The 17,865-nt window shown below is 47.5% G+C and overlaps 1 protein-coding gene across 1 annotated transcript in view; it reads left to right on the top strand.

Annotated features, from left to right (window-relative positions):
* The first annotated feature begins 2,033 nt into the window (after positions 1-2,033).
* Positions 2,034-17,865, top strand: part of KCTD3 (potassium channel tetramerization domain containing 3) — an 84,469-nt gene continuing 68,637 nt past the window's right edge. Inside the window, exons 1-6 of the mRNA XM_073553354.1 lie at positions 2,034-2,417; positions 5,074-5,127; positions 5,820-5,865; positions 6,902-6,975; positions 11,331-11,389; positions 12,052-12,132. Coding sequence (XP_073409455.1) covers positions 2,347-2,417; positions 5,074-5,127; positions 5,820-5,865; positions 6,902-6,975; positions 11,331-11,389; positions 12,052-12,132 — 385 coding nt within the window. The 5' untranslated portion in view covers positions 2,034-2,346. The remainder of the gene's footprint in view (positions 2,418-5,073; positions 5,128-5,819; positions 5,866-6,901; positions 6,976-11,330; positions 11,390-12,051; positions 12,133-17,865) is intronic.

Here is a 17,865-nt window from a genome sequence, read left to right as displayed (position 1 = left end):
CCTGTAGGGGTTTCATCAGCCAGTGCTCAATCCACCTGGAGCTACTGGCCGTGCAATTCCCTACGGAACGGGCCAAGGTGGCATTTGTTATCTCCCTACTGTCGGGCAAGGCCTTGGAATGGGCTACGCCTTTGTGGGAGCGCGGTGATCCTGATATCCGGACCGCAGGTCACCTGTTAATGGCCATCAAGCAGGTTTTCCTCAGTCCACGGGTCACGCATGATACGTCTCTGCAGTTACTCGCACTTACTCAGGGGTCACTCTCGGTTAGCCAGTATGCCGTCCGAGCTGGAATGGTCCGATAAGGCCCTTATTCCCGTTTTTTGGCGTGGGCTAGAGGAGCATCTCAAGGATGCTCTCTACTAGAGAGATCCCCACTAACCTGGAGGAGCTAATTTCTGTCTCCTCTCGTATTGACCTCTGTTTTTCGGAGCGCGGTATGGAGCGTGCTCACTCCAAGCGGAGAGCTACTTCGGCTCCCAAATTTTTTGAGCCTCTTGAGCTGCCTGAGCCAGAGGTTCTACCTCCAGAGCCCATGGAGGAGTCTCGTACCAGTTTTGATACAGATCCGACCCAGGAGTCCATTTGCGATTGTCATCATGTGTGTGTTGCTTCTCAGGAAGTCAGCTCCCCGCAATGGTCAGTGTCTGAGCCGGTCGACGAGACTTTTGTCCCTCCTCATCTTAGGGCTCAGGTTCTCGCCTGGGCACACGCGCCCAATGTGCATAACCATCGGGGCTATATGGAAACCACAAAGCAATTGGCCGGAGCATATTGGTGGCCCCACAGGGCTTGGGACATCATAAAATTTATTCAGGCCTGCACCTTAGGTGCTCAGGATAGCCTTCCTAGACGGAGAGTGGTGACGACTGCCGACTCTCGGCGGCGCTCTGTAGCATCGGCCGCTCCCGCTATCTCCCAGGTGTCCCTTCTGAAACCTGGCGATCTGGCCTCCACTGATGCCTTCCACGTGTCTTGCTTTACTGTATCACCTACCAGGACACCAAGCTCGCCTTTGGGCGAGTTTGAGCCCTATGCCACTGTAGGGCATGGGCTGATGGTTCGGAAGGTTCAGGGAGGAGGGGGGGTAATTTAAGGAGTCAGATTTCTGCCTCTTCTATGCTGAAATCTAGACCCTCACATTCTGCAGTCTCCTGCTCTTCAGCTGCTGCAAAGGAGATTGCCCTGCGGCAACTATCTCCAGAGGCTAAGTCCTTTACTCCTTCATCTGAGCATGCTCATGGGACGAACTCCCATTGGAGTTCGGGAGTCAGGTGTTCAGGTCCTGTGTCGGATCCCATTGGCTCCTCTTGGAGACCTGGATATTTCTGGATGGTCCCGTTTGCTATAGTTGCTATACATGAATGTAGGGGTTAACTTTTTTAGAAACAGAATAACAGTTTTAAGCTCCGGTTTTTTATTGGAATAAGTTCACATTAGTACAGCAAGGTTATCTTCCCAGTTTCAGATCTTTTTAGGGATTCAGTCTTTATGTGCCGCCGTTATTCTGCCATACCTAGGCCTAGTGTGTTATCATGGTTGGAAGCAGAATATGGCGGCACATAAAGACTGAATCCCTAAAATGATCTTAATGAAACTGGGAAGATAACCTTGTTGTACTAATGTGAACTTATTCCAATAAAAAAACGGAGCTTAAAACTGTTATTCTGTTTCCAAAAAAGTTAACCCCTACATTCCTGTATAGCAACTTTATGTCAAATAAATACATTAGTAAATAAATTGGTTATTCTGCTTCAAATAGAGTGAAGTGGAAAGGAAAACTAAATTAAGAAAATGAAACGGTGAAAATAATCTAAAATAGGTATAGATGAATACGACTAAAATATCTACCGTAGGCATGGACAAAAATGAAACATAGGGTTTTAGTATTTTCCATACACCATAATGGTAACCGTGAAAAATACCGTCAAAGAAAAAAAGGCTCTCAAACATGAAAATAATGAGGGGAATACGAGCACACTGCCTATATATATATATATATATCTGCATGGTTTCGTCATTATCTCCCCCTCATCCTCTCCTGTCAGGAGCAGCAGGCCGCCGCCATGTTGTGCGGTTTCCATGGAGACAGCAGTGCCGGCCCGGGCTCAGGGATGACGGGAGAGGCCTGGCAGTGACGCCGCCTCCTCCACATCCCGGGGCTTCTCCTTCTCCTCGTCTTCCTCCACCCCCCGTGTTTTTGCTCGGCCGGGACATGTCGGGCTTCGGGCGGCCCTGCAGGAGCGGATTCTCCATGGCGGAGTAGGCGGCGCTCCTGGCTGACATCCCGGGATAAGGCCGCACCGCCAGCCCGGGGATCGGTCGGAGACTGAGGCCGCAGCGGACATGGCCGGGAACTGCAATAACTTCACCCCGGGCACCGGGGAGATCATCCAGCTGGACGTGGGGGGCACCAGGTACCGGCAGGGGCCATTGTTATTATTAACCCCTAGGACACCAGGTTCCATGCTGCACCCTTCATGTATTTCTATCGTCCCCATAGAATGTAAACAAGCCGGTTCTATTCACTGACAGCAAGCACAGAGCACAAGATGGGGCAATTCATCATCCTATATTATACAGTGTATATATATATATATATATATTTATTTTTGCATAAATCTTCCCGTGACTTCTTGATTTGCGACAAATTCATCAAAAAGTTTGCACTCTTTTTTTTTTTTTTTTTTAATTCTCTGCTGCGTTGCTTAATGTTCAGATTTTGCTGTTCCAAATTTTTCTACGCTGGTTTATCAAATGTGTTTTTTTTTCTTGAAAAAAAAAAAATGTTTTGCAGAGATGTACCGTACTCAAGTCCTTCCACCCACTATCTTTTTTTTTTTTATTTATTTTTTTTTGGAGGCCCGAAGATTTTGCGAAACATTTACTCTAAAAAGGTGCAAGACCAAAAATAAATTCCGTTTTTGACTTGCGCAAAACACGTGAACCGCGTGGGAGTCGATTCAAGGCGCCGCGATAAAGGAGTCATCAACGTGGCGCCCACTTTTTATGTAAACTTATAACTTGTTTGGTTATAGAGAGCTTTGGGTAGAGGGTCTCTCCTCTGGGACCCTCACTGCTGCCGTGAATGGACGTCTCCGTTATCGGCTATAGAGCCGGACAGGCAGAGACTTGAATGAGGGGATGTTGGAAATAGTTGATTCATTTTAATGGCAATTAAAGGGGTTTTCCACGGCTTACATTCTGACCCCTGATCCTTAGGACATCAGTATCTGATCAGTGCAGTTTCGGCACCTAACTTTGCACCTCTGGCCGTTTTCTGATACTGCTGCTCTGCTAATATTGAAGGGAATATGACCTGAACTGCAGTACCCAGAAACGGCCACTACATAATGGATGGCGCCTCGCTGTACCACATCCGTACATTATTTACATCAGGCCGCTGCCAGAGCTGAAAGCAGCTGATTGGTGGATGTCCCGGGTGTTGGACCCCCTCCGATCTGATATCTATATCCGGTTCTAAGGATGGGCCGTTAAAATCTTAAGTTGTGGACAATTCCTTTAAGGACTTTAGGGAATGGCGGTGAGGGGGAATGTGGCCCATCTCCTCAGAAGTTAAACCTCTACCCAATCTATAAAAGCATATCACATGACAGATGATTTAAGAAGTTGCGTGAAAGTCCCCTTACCACCTGGCCATTTAAGTGTGGTCTCAAAGAGATCTGGAGGGGGGGGCTTCCAAAAAATATCAATGCATGGAAATGACTAAGCTCAGATGAATTGGCCTGATAAGTTGCAAATCGCTTACACAATACCAGGGAATTGTGACAGCGTGGGCACCTCATGCTGTCACCACTCAGCAGTCACATAGTCTGGCGGCTGTGATTATACGGGGGCTGGCACTGACCGGGCGGCTGTGATTATATGGGGGGCTGGCGCTGACCGGGCGGCTGTGATTATACGGGGGCAGGCGCTGACTGGGCGGCCGTGATTGTACGGGGGCTGGCGCTGACTATGCGGTCATGACTATTCTGGGGCTGGCACTGACCGGGCGGCTGTGATTATACGGGGGCTGGCACTGACCTGGCGGCTGTGATTATACGGGGGGGCTGGCGCTGACCGGGCAGCCGTGATTATACGGGGGGCTGACGCTGACCGGGCGGCCGTGATTATACGGGGGCTGGCGCTGACCGGGCGGCCGTGATTATACGGGGGGCTGGCGCTGACCGGGCGGCCGTGATTATACGGGGGGCTGGCGCTGACCGGGCGGCTGTGATTATACGGGGGGCTGGCGCTGACCTGGCGGCTGTGATTATACGGGGGGGCTGGCGCTGACCTGGCGGCTGTGATTATACGGGGGGCTGACGCTGACCGGGCATCCGTGATTATACGGGGGGCTGACGCTGACCGGGCAGCCGTGATTATACGGGGGCTGACGCTGACCGGGCAGCCGTGATTATACGGGGGGCTGACGCTGACCGGGCAGCCGTGATTATACGGGGGGCTGACGCTGACCGGGCAGCCGTGATTATACGGGGGGCTGACGATGACCGGGCAGCCGTGATTATACGGGGGGCTGACGATGACCGGGCAGCCGTGATTATACGGGGGGCTGACGATGACCGGGCAGCCGTGATTATACGGGGGGCTGACGCTGACCGGGCAGCCGTGATTATACGGGGGGCTGACGCTGACCGGGCAGCCGTGATTATACGGGGGGCTGACGCTGACCGGGCAGCCGTGATTATACGGGGGGCTGACGCTGACCGGGCAGCCGTGATTATACGGGGGGCTGACGCTGACCGGGCAGCCGTGATTATACGGGGGGCTGACGCTGACCGGGCAGCCGTGATTATACGGGGGGCTGACGCTGACCGGGCAGCCGTGATTATACGGGGGGCTGACGCTGACCGGGCAGCCGTGATTATACGGGGGGCTGACGCTGACCGGGCAGCCGTGCTTATACGGGGGGCTGACGCTGACCGGGCAGCCGTGATTATACGGGGGCTGACGCTGACCGGGCAGCCGTGATTATACGGGGGCTGACGCTGACCGAACAGCTGTGGTATGCAACCATATGATTACATTATTCTTTTATTTGTCTTTCTTCAGGTTCAGCACTTCGAGGCAAACACTAATGTGGATCCCGGACTCGTTCTTCTCTAGGTAGGTGATGACATTATTTCTAGTGTCAGCGACAATTCCTGCAATCAAACCTGAGATGTTCTGATTCAGTCTTTTCTGTTAATGATTGGAAACGTCAGCAAAGATGTCTGTAATATGGAAGTCGTCCTGCGCTGCAAGTATTCCTGAGAATGGCATATAGCTGGGTTATCATTTTTGAGGTCCACTACCTAAGCTGGCCATACATATTAGATGGCTGTCGGTCAAAAGATTGTTCAGGTGACTCCCCTGAGGGCTCCTCTGCTCTGTATGAGAAAGCAGGTGACGGACATGTCGGCCTCCAGGTTATCTCAGGAAGAACAATTGTGATCGTCAGTCTGCAATTGGGCAGGCGTGATTGACATCCCCCGACCATCAGTCGGCCTGTGCCCCCATTCACATTAGACCGTTGTGTGGCCAGCTTTAGACCTTCAGCAAAGATGTGAAGGAGGTGACTTGTCCACCTGGCGGTAACTTTCATGTGAGAAGTTTGCAATTTTGCTGTTTTTTTTTTTTTTATACCCCAAATCGCAGCACTAAAATAGTGCACAGACGTATTTGTTCTCGTGACCTGTCCGATAGTTTTTTTTAGATGTTTATTGGACACATGCCGTAGATACTACTCTCACTATTGCTTTCAGTCTATCCGGTCTTTCTCTGACGTTCTTTTTCACGTTCTGAAATTTATTTTGCAGTCTCTTGAGCGGAAGGATTTCAACGCTTCGGGATGAAACTGGAGCCGTGAGTAATATTTCTTATTGCATGTTAATGTGACCTGAGATCGTAGGTCTGGCTACTCCCCATGAGTCCAGGTACTTGAGTAGATGACCGCTCATATGGGACCTATTGATATATTAGGTGCCCCGAGTGGACGAACAGTATTACCCACATGCCCTTATATTGGGAGAACCCTTCTCACAGTTTCACAGTTTATGGGTTGAATGCAGATTTTCAGCACAGATTCTGAATTTTTTCAAAATTGCTTTAGTAAAAAAAAAAAAAATCCTAATTTTAGGATTTCAGACTGCCCTTTCTATTTTAAAAATAAAAAACAAAGCTCAAATTCCATATTTGTCTTTTCCCCAGATGGGGTTACTGGATTGCATGATGGGGAGGGGGGTAAAAACTTGATGGAAACACACGCAGCCATCTTAAGCCTGTTTCACACATCCGTTTTTTGGCGTCCGCCAAAGTGTGAAAAAACGGATCCGTTTCCGTTTTGCCACAAACGGATGCTAACGGATCCGTTTTTTGGACGGATCCGCTTTAGCCACTAATGCAAGTCTATGGGTAAAAAAAACGGATGCGCCCAAAAAAATGGTGGATCTGTTTTTTTTTTTTTTTTGTTTTTTTTTTTTTGCAAAACGGTGGATTTTGACGGACGTCTAAAAATGGATGTGTGATACAGGCCTTAGACCCATAGGAGAGACACCCATAAGGGCACATCCACAGCTAAAATAGAAGTAAGTTGAACGTGCGCTCAGGTAATTAGAGGGGTTGTCTGAGCAAAAGGTACCTGGTTTTTGGATTCTGTAAAAATAACAAACTAAATCCCCCACTGGGGACTAGCAAATGCTGCTCTGTGGTATGTGATGATGACCACGGCATTCAACCAGCGGCAATTATATATATTTTTTTTTTATATGGTTTATATGGCCGTGTCTGGTCTTCTTACTGTAGTGGTCATTTTAACAAGATCAGGTTTATCGAACATTTCAGGAATAGTAAAGTCTTGTTATTCAGCCTCTCCTAACTTGTCGATTTATCTACTTTGTAGATATTTATCGATCGTGATCCCACTGCATTTGCTCCCATATTGAATTTCCTCCGTACAAAGGAACTGGACCTAAGGTGAGTCTCCGATGTGTCCGGACAGACACCGGCTACAATACACTGTCATCGTCATGTCCTCGGATTACAGCAAAATGGGGTTTTACATACATAAAGGGTTTAATAAGTGACATAAGATTGCTCTTGTCAAGCCGGGAATCTTCGGGGTGGCTGTTTTCTGGAATGGGTTTTGTCCAGGTGATTATAGGGTGACGTGTGTCGTAAATGAATTTAGGTCAGAAGTCGCATGCGACTCACTTGCTATAGATGTTGGTGCAAGTCGCACATCACAATGTGAGTTGTCTGCAACTTGGCTGTTTCACTTACAGCAGAATCAGAGCTAAATTAGGTGTACGACAGCAAGATGCATAAATTGTTTTGAAGGCATGACTGTTCAGATAGTCGCTGTGTAGCTTTAGACTAAATCTGATGTGACCTAAATGTCTGACAGGCGGGTGAGGGGTTAATCGACTTATCATTCATTGATGATTTATATGATGTGACTGATATTTTACAGGATTAGAAAAACACAGCACCATGTAGGAGTTGTTGCTGGTTTTGCAGCTTGCCTCCATTAATGTGAATGGGTCTGGACTCCAGACAACCTGTGAACAGTTGTGGTGCTGTTTTTGGAAGAAATGTGTTTTTTCTTTTTAACCCCTTCACCCCCAAGGGTGGTTTGCACGTTCATGACCGGGCCAATTTTTACAATTCTGACCACTGAACCTTTATGAGGTCATAACTCTGGAATGCTTCCATGGATCCCGGTGATTCTGACATTGTTTTCTCGTGACATATTGTACTTCATGTTAGTGGTAAAATTTCATTCAAATAACTTGCGTTTATTTGTGAGAAAAACGGAAATTTGGCGAAAATTTTGAAAATTTTGCAATTTTCCAACTTTGAATTTTTATGCCCTTGAATCACAGATATGGCACCCAAAAAACTTGATAACTAACATTTCCCACATGTTTACTTTACATCAGCACAATTTTGGAACCAAAATTTTTTTTTGTTAGGAAGTTATAAGGGTTAAAAGTTGACCAGCGATTTCTCATTTTTACAACACCATTTTATTTTTACGGACCACATCACATTTGAAGCCACTTTGAGGGGTCTATATGATAGAAAATACCCAAAAGTGACACCATTCTAAAAACTGCACCCCTTAAGGTGCTCAAAACCACATTCAAGAAGTTTATTAACCCTTTAGGTGCGTCACAGGAATTTTTTTGAATATTTAAAAAAAATGAACATCTAACTTTTTTTCACAAAAAAAGTACTTCAGGTTCAATTTTTTTTTATTTTACCAAGGGTAACAGGAGAAATTGGACTGCAAAAGTTATTGTGCAATTTGTCCTGAGTACGCTGATACCTGATATGTGGGGGGGAAGGACTGTTTCGGTGCATGGCAGAGCTCAGAATGGAAGGAGCGCCGTTTGACTTTTTCAATGCAAAATTGTCTGGAATTCAGATCGGACATCATGTCGCGATTGGAAAACCCCTGATGAACCAAAACAGTGGAAACCCCCCACAAATGACACCATTTTGGAAACTAGACCCCCTAAGGAACTTATCTAGATGTGAGGTGAGAACTTTGAACCCCCAAGGGCTTCACAGAAGTTTATAACAAAGCCGTACAATTAAAAAATCATATTTTTTCCACAAAAATGATCTTTTCACCCTCAATTCTTATTTCTCCAAGGGTAACAGGACCCTAAAAGTTATTGTGCAATTTGTCCTGAGTACGCTGATACCCCACATGAGGGGGTAAACCACTATTTGGGCGCATGGCAGAGCTCGGAAGGGAAGCAGCGCCATTTGACGTTTTTGGCTGGAATTGAGATCGGACACCATGTCGCGATTGGAAAACCCCTGATGTACCTAAACAGTGGAAACCCCCCACAAATGACCCCATTTTGAAAACTAGACCCCCTAAGGAACTTATCTAGATGTGAGGTGAGCACTTTGAACCCCCAAGGGCTTCACAGAAGTTTATAATGCCCGGGCATGAACATAAAAAAATCGTATTTTTTCCACAAACATGATCAATTAGTCCCTAATTTTTTTATTTTCCCAAGGGTAACAGGAGAAATTGAACCCCAAAAGTTGTTGTCCAATTTGTCCTGAGTACGCTGACACCCCATATGTGGGAGAAAACTACTGTATGGACACACGTCGGGGCTCGGAAGGGAAGTAGTGACGTTTTGGAATGCAGACTTTGATGGAATGGTCTGCGGGTGTCATGTGCATTTGGAGAGCCCCTGATGTACCTAAACTATTGAAACTCCCCACAAGTGACCCCATTTTGGACACTAGACCCCCCACGGAACTTATCTAGATGTGTGGTGAGCACTTTGAACCCCCAAGTGCTTCACAGAATTTTATAACGCTCGGACGTGAAAATAAAAAAATCATTTTTTTCCACAAAAATGATATTTTTGCCCCCAATTTTTTATTTTCCTAAGGGTAACAGGAGAAATTGGACCCCAAAAATTGTTTTGCAATTTGTCCTGAGTAGGCTGATATCCTACATGTGGGGGTAAAACACTGTTTGGGCGCATGTCAGAGCTTGGAAGGGAAGGAGCACCATTTGACTTTTTCAACTCAGAATTGGCTGGAATTGAAATCAGACGCCATGTTGCATTTGGAGAGCCCCTGATGTGCCCAAACAGTGGAAACAACCAATTCTAACTCCAACCCGAACCCCAACAAACCCCTAGCCCTAACCCTAGCCCTAACCCTAATGGAAAAATGGAAATAAATACATTTTTTTTATTTTATTATTTTTCCCTAACTAAGGGGGTGATAACGGGGGGTTTGATTTACTATTTATGGCGGTTTTTATGTTTGGCGGCTGTCGCACGCTAAAGGACGCTTTTTATTGTAAAAATAGTTTTTGCATCACCACATATTGAGAGCTATAATTTTTCCGTATTTTGATCCACCGAGTCATGTGAGGTCTTATTTTTTGCGGGACGAGTTGACGTTTTTATTGGTACCATTTTCGGGCACGTGACATTTTTTGATCACTTTTTATTCCGATTTTTGGGACGCAGAATGAACAAAAACCAGCGTTTCATGAATTTCTTTTGGGGCGGGTGCGTTTACACCGTTCCGCGTGCGGTAAAATTGATAAAGCGGTTTTATTCTTCGGGTCAGTACGGTTACAGCAATACCTCATTTAGGTCGTTTTTTTATGTTTTGTCGGTTTTATGCAATGAAAACTATTTTATATAAAAAATTATTATGTTTGCATCGCTTTATTCTGCGAGCTATAACTTTCTTATTTTTTCGCTGATGATGCTGTGTGGCGGCTCATTTTTTGCGGGACAAGATGACGTTTACAGCGGTACCATGGATATTTATATGCGTCTTTTTGATCACGCGTTATTACACTTTTTGTTTGGCGGTATGATAATAAATCATTATTTTTTGCTTCGTTTTTTATTTTTATTTTTTAAGGGTTTTGCTAAAGGGGTTAACTAATGGGACAGTTTTATAGGGCGGGTCGTTATGGACGCGGCGATACCTAATATGTGTACTTTTATTGTTTTTTTTGTTTTATTTTCAAAAAATGGATTTATTTGGGGGAATATTTTTTTTTTTTTTTTTGCAATTTATTTGGCGATTTTTATTATTTTAACACTTTATTTTTATTTTTTTTTTTACTTTATTAAATAGTCCCAGGTGGGACATCACTGTTCTGTGACAGATCGCTGATCTGTCACACCACAGATCACTGTGACAGATCAGCAATCTGTCACAGGCAGTGCACAAGGCTTCCTCATGCCTGCGCTTTGCAGGCACTGAGGAAGCCAGCTTCCTGCAGGCCCCCGAAGGCCCCCGTCGCCATCTTGGATTCGGGGGCCTGCAGGAAAGGAGCCCCCGGCAGCAGCGCTGCAAATTGCGCTGCCGTGGGGGGCTCAGGGAAGCACGGAGGGAGCCCCCTCCCTGCCGATGCTTCCCTTTAAACCCCGGTACACCGCGATCATGTTTGATCGCAGTGTGTAAGGGGTTAACGTGTCGGGGGCGGTCCGTGACCGCACCTGACACATTGTGCCGGGTGTCAGCTGTGATAATCAGCTGACACCCGGCCGCGATCAGCGGCGCTCACCACATGGGCGCCGCTGATCGCGGTAGACGTACTATCCCATCCATGGGCATAGGGGCCCGGGTCCCATGGACGGGATAGTACGTCGGATGTCAGGAAGGGGTTAATATCTGCACAGCCCCATTAACTGGTGTGACAAACCCTGTAGGAAATCTGAGACTGCCAATGAATATCCCAGTGCATGGGATCCTCCTCCGTGGTAACAAATGGTTCTAAGTTTTGTATTAATGTTCTAACCTTTACTTATTCTCTCGTTATCCAGAGGTGTCAGCCTGAATGTTCTTCGACACGAAGCTGAATTCTATGGAATCACTCCACTGGGTAATTTCATTAATGTTACACTTATAGACAAGCCTTTATTCCCATCTTAAAGCGGTTGTCCAGACTTGAGGTACAAATCTGCAGTCACTCTATGAGACTGCAGACTTGTGAATCTTCACAGTGCGCACTGTAAGAATTCTCCGGGAGCGGACAGGCATGTGACCTCAATTGTGTGATTTGCATACATGCAGACACATTTCGACTAGATGTGCATGTCTAGTGTATTGAACGAGGTTGGACACGTCAAGTTTGAATGTGACAAATCAAATACTTGTGGTCACGCGACCGCCTGCTCCCGATGCCGGCATCAAAATATAGTGACAGCACATAGGTGTGAGAATCCACCCGCCCCTGACAAGGTGTGCTGCGTGCGGGTAAAGTATCCACCCCACAAGGCCCATTTTGTGTTTTTCCAGCACATCAACTTGCAGCGATAACTGTTCCCTCCATGCCTAATATATCCTATTCCTGACAGGTGCCATTGTCTCCAGATAATTAATGTTCTTCATTTCACCTGACAGTAGTATTTTAATATCCTTCGACCTGTGTTTTTAATCCACATATGTAAACTAGGTAGGATAGAGAGAATTCTGACGTGAGAAGTGACTTCTGTATTATGGTCTGTCGAGTTGTCTGACTATTTTATTTCCTTTATTTGATAGTAAGAAGACTGCTCTTATGTGAAGAGCTGGAGCGCTCCTCGTGTGGCAGTGTGCTGTTTCATGGCTATTTACCGCCTCCAGGTAGCTATACGTTCACGTGGACTATATGTCTGCACGACGGATCTCCCACATCCATGAATTGTCTGCTGACTCATTTCCCCTTTGGGCTTCCATTGAAGGGCATTATGTCAGGTCACCTACACCAGTGGTCCCCAACCTTTTTTGCACCAGGGACCGGTTTCAAGCAAGACCATTCTTCCATGGCCCGGCAGGGCGGGGATGGAGGTGTGGCAGGGGTGGGGCTTTGGCCATAAGGGGGCGGGGCTATGGACACGGTTGTAGTGTAGCAGTGCATACTTATAATTAAATAACATTTATAATGTGACTCAACTCACCATAGGTTTTGAATGAGTGCTCCATCACCCCCTTCTCCCCATCATTGCCTTCACCCCATCACTCCCCTCTCCCCATCATTGCCTTCACCCCATCATTGCCTTCACCCCATCACTCCCTTCTCCCCATCATTGCCTTCACCCCATCACTCCCTTCTCCCCATCATTGCCTTCACCCCATCACTCCCTTCTCCCCATCATTGCCTTCACCCCATCACTCCCCTCTCCCCATCATTGCCTTCACCCCATCACTCCCTTCTCCCCATCATTGCCTTCAGCCCATCACTCCCCTCTCTCCATCATTGCCTTCACCCCATCACTCCCTTCTCCCCATCACTCCCCTCTCCCCATCATTACCTTCACCCCATCACTCCCTTCTCCCCATCATTGCCTTCACCCCATCACTCCCTTCTCCCCATCATTGTCTTCAGCCCATCACTCCCTTCTCTCCATCATTGCCTTCACCCCATCACTCCCCTCTCCCCATCATTGCCTTCACCCCATCACTCCCCTCTCCCCATCATTGCCTTCACCCCATCACTCCCCTCTCCCCATCACTGCCTTCACCCCATCACTGCTGTCTCCCCATCATTGCCTTCACCCCATCACTCCCCTCTCCCCATCATTACTTTCACCCCATCACTCCCTTCTCCCCATCACTCCCTTCTCCCCATCACTCCCTTCTCCCCATCACTCCCTTCTCCCCATCACTCCCTTCTCCCCATCACTCCCGTCTCCCCATCACTGCCTTCACCCCATCACTGCTGTCTCCCCATCACTCCCTTCTCCCCATCACTCCCTTCTCCCCATCACCCCCTTCTCCCCATCACTCCCTTCTCCCCATCACTCCCCTCTCCCCGTCATTACCTTCACCCCATCCCTCCCTTCTCCCCATCATTGTCTTCAGCCCATCACTCCCTTCTCTCCATCATTGTCTTCACCCCATCACTCCCTTCACCCCATCACTCCCCTCTCCCCATCACTGCCTTCACCCCATCACTGCTGTCTCCCCATCATTGCCTTCACCCCATCACTCCCCTCTCCCCATCATTACCTTCACCCCATCACTCCCTTCTCCCCATCATTGTCTTCAGCCCATCACTCCCCTCTCCCCATCATTGCCTTCACCCCATCACTCCCCTCTCCCCATCATTGCCTTCACCCCATCACTGCTGTCTCTCCATCACTCCCCTCATGGCCTTCTCCTCATGTCCCCATCTCCTCCAGGGCCAGGCTACACAAACACAGACCAACACACATACACACACACACACACACACACACACACACACACACACACACACACAGACATACATGTACACACACAGACAGACATACATACACACACATTATACATACATACACACACCACCTCTCTCCTCTCACCTGCCCGCCGCCCGCGCTTCCTCGCTCTGACACAGCAGCGGCCGCGCTCCTCTCTGTGTCAGTCAGAGACAGGAAGCGCGGGCGGCGGGCAGGAAGCTGGACGCAGTGGACGGGTCCTTGCAGCTCCGCTCCTGCTATTCCCTCTTGCAGGCAGCGGAGCTGCTTGGATCGCTCCCTGCCGCCGCTACACACGCCGCCCCAGCCCCCGCTACGCCACTGACCGCCCCTGGCTCCCCTTGTGTCCGCGGACCGGCAAGGGCACTGCAGCGGCCCGGTGCTGGGCCGCGGACCGGCGGTTGGGGACCCAGGACCTACACTAATGAAAGAAGACCTGCAATGGGCACCTAAACGGACACCCCACTGAGTTATCGGCACCTAAATGCTGCTGTCTTTGATTGACAGCAGCCATCTGAGTTAGATCTGATCACTACTGTTAGATCAGGTATTGGCTGTATAACGGAGCTCCTGAGCCCGCTCCATACAGCCGACAAGTTATACACCGTATATGTACAGGACATTATCAGAAGGGATTAGTGATCCTGCTCATGCCATATAGAAAGAGCAGTTGAATAATTTAAGAGTATATAGTATAACCTATCACAGGTTCAAGTGCGTAGGGCAATTAAAAAGTAAAGTGAAAAATAATAAAACATTAAAATCTGAAAACAAATTAATATTAGTTTGTAGCACTCCCCTTTTTCCAATCCGAAAATAAAAAATATTATAAGGATATGTAGATGTTTATACTTGGTATTGCCGCATCTGTAAAAGTCCGTTCTATAAGTTTCTGGATCTGATATGCCGCAATAATTGCTCTTTTGATCCAGTTGGCGATCTTGCTTTTGGAAGACTTCTTCCCTTTATTCTGGCTGTAAAACTGGATAAATAGATTTTGGTGTTTTCTCCATATCCGTGCCTCATGGACATAATGAAGGACCACCCTTCCAGAGTACATCCAGTTTATGAAATTCTTAGGGTATGTTTCCATGGGCCGGAATCCCTGTGCTTTGGACACAGCGGATACCCTGTTCCGCCCAAAGCGCCGCCCCCTGTTGTTCGCGCGGTGATTCTGGATGTGTTCATTGAACACATGCAGAATCACTGCATCCTATTCATAGACTGGGTTATTCATGCTGTGGTCTATAAAGACGCGCCGCATGTCCGGTTACGCAGGGCCGCCGGATGCGGCCGTGCACGCATAGTGGAGATGAGATTTCATAAAATCCCCTCCACTGTGCTGTAACATCTAGACACTGCTGATTGGACTCTGCGGCTGTACGCAGCGTCCAATCCGCAGCAAATCATGAAGGAATCCTGACCATGGAAACATTCCCTTATTTCTTCTTTTTTATTGGATTCTGGCAGAAGGAGGAGAGAATTATCTCTCGAGATCTGTGGAAGTCTGAAACTACTTTGGGTAGAATTGATGGGTCAAGGCGAAGAATGAGTTGGTCTCCTAGGATTCTTAAGTCTAGTTTGTTAATTGAGAGGGCCTGCAGTTCACCCACTTTTCTGGCTGTAGTGATCACTACAAGGAAGGCTGTCTTCCAGGCCAGTCTGTCCAACTTTATTACTAAGGGCTGAAATGGTGGAAGTGTTAGCACTTTGAGGACAATATTAAGGTCCCAGTAGGGGTCTAGGTTGATCATTGATCTTGAAAGTTGAGAGTGCTGGGTTTGAGACCCTTTTCCAGGCCTTATTGTAGAAAATTGAAGATTTGCTTGATGTTTGGTTGCCGGAGATGGATGTTTGGGCACACACCATGATATTAAAGTCTTCCATATCTTGTGATGTATGGCATTTGTTACCGGCTTCCTACTATTTTGGAGCGTTCCAGTGACACTATCTGAGAGACCCTTGGTCTTTAAGATTGCAAATTCGGAATCCAGGCAACCAGATGTAGACTCTCGGGGTCTGGATGGTAAATCATCACTTGGTACAGAAGATCTCTGATTGGTAGAGGGATCAGGGGACCATCAATACACAGTTTGCTTAGGGTGCCAATCCTGCTTCTTTTCGTCTGGAACGGTGCAATTAGGATCACTGGGGTCTTTTTGGTTTCGTTTCTCTTGGCCTGTTACTCTACTGGTGGGCAAACGTGGCCATACCTAGACAGGTATCGTTTGGCCTCAAGGAGAAGAACAACCACTTTTGCCTTCTGGCGTCAGGCAAAAAGATCTAGTTCTGGGCAACCATCTGTAATGCTTTTGGATTTAGACTCCATTCTCCTGGATGGACATCTTTCCTGCTCTGGAAATCAGCCTGGATGTTGACTGATCCTTTTGTATTGAGATCTGATAGGAAAAGCAGACATTCTTCTGCCCAGGAGAATATTCTTGCCGAGATTGTCTTCAGTTCTTCATGTCTCGTGCTTCCCTGATGGCAGAGGTGAGCGACCATAGTTATGTTGTCAGAATAGACCTTTACATGGGTGTCCCGGACCAGAGGTGTCGCTAATTTGAGCACTTCCTCCACAGCTTTTAGTTCCCTCAAGTTCGAGGATTGTTGACTGATCTCTCTCGACCAGAGTCCCTGGAAAGGGGTTTAGGAGACTATAGCCCTCCATCCTCTTTTGCTGGCATCTAGTTCTGTGGTCACTGGAGGGTCCTGGATCCACGGGACTCCTGTTTTTAGGTTCTTTGGGCTGAGCCACCAAGAAAGAGCGGCTTTTACCAGAGCAGATATTGGGATTTTATTGTTCAGGGAATCCAGGGACCCATCCGAATTTGCAATAATATAGATCTGTAGGGCTCTGGTGTGTGCCTGGGCACAAGTTACTGTTTGAATGCAAGATGTCATAGAGCCTAGGACAGACATAGCAACCCTTACCGTCATCCGTTTCCTGCTCCATAGAATGCCTTTTGGTGAACTTAGCTGGATCTGTTTATCTTCGGGTAAGAATGAAGTCTGTTTGTGAGAATCCAGCAAAACTCCTAGGAACGCTTTTGTCATGGAAGGAAAAATGTCCGATTTTTGATGGTTCACCAGCCATTCCAGGGATGATAAAATCTGGGTCGCTGTGTGTAGATGCTGCTGAAGTAACAGTATAGAGGGGGCTACAAGGAGGAAGTCATCGGGGCATGGTATTGTGCAAGTATTCTGTCCTCTGATGTTAGCAATGACTTCTGTCATAGTCTTTGTGAAGATTCTTGGTGTCGATGATATCCCAAACAGAAGATCATTGAACTGATAATCAACTATCTGGAGACTATATTAGAGAAAAAAACTGTTACTCTGTCGCCTCATTGGGGGACACAGAACCATGGGTGTTATGCTGCTGTCCACTAGGAGGCGACACTATGCATAATCTGAAAAAGATTACCTATGGCTCCTCCTCTGCAGTATACACCCCTGGACGGCGTCAGCCTTCTTCTGTTTTTGCTTAGTGTCGCAAGGAGGCACACCTAAAGGACTTTTCTTTTTTTTTTTTTTTTTTTTTTTTTTACCTGGTGTGAATCTCGCGGACAGGTCCCACTCCCTTATTACCTCCCAAAGGTACTTGGGTTTCTTCAGTCGGGCCTGGACGCCAGGCTATTCCTAGGCTCGCTTAAGACCAGGTGTCAGCGCTCTTTCAGAGGCGCATCGCTAAGAAGCCGCAAGTAAGGACCTTTCTACAGGGGGTTTCCCGTTCCCCCCCCCCCCCCCCCACAGACGTCCACTGAAAACGTGGGACCTCAACTTGGTCCTGACAGCATTGCAGGCACCACCTTTCAAACCCCTTAAGGAAGTCCCACTCCGCATTCTATCACAGAAAGTGGTTTTTCTGGTGGCAATCACCTCGCTTTGCAGGGTGTCTGAATTGTCAGCACTCTCCTGTAGACGGCCCTTCCTAGCCTTTCACCAGGACAAGGTGGTTCTCCGTACAGTCCCATCCTTCCTTCCGAAGGTTGTGTCCAACTTCCACCTCAATGAGGAAATTTCGTTGCCATCCCTTTGCCCGGTTCCGGTTCATAGAGTGGAGAAGGCTCTGCATACGCTTGACCTCGTCAGGGCATTGCGTATATACGTGTCTAGGACTGCACCCTTCCGGAAGTCT

The sequence above is a fragment of the Dendrobates tinctorius genome, unplaced genomic scaffold (genome assembly GCF_039654945.1).
Source record: "Dendrobates tinctorius isolate UK_male_01 unplaced genomic scaffold, ASM3965494v1 ptg000201l, whole genome shotgun sequence".
NCBI classification, from domain to species: domain Eukaryota; kingdom Metazoa; phylum Chordata; class Amphibia; order Anura; family Dendrobatidae; genus Dendrobates; species Dendrobates tinctorius.
Note: the sequence above shows the minus strand (reverse complement) of the source record. Positions and strands in the feature narration are given on the sequence as shown.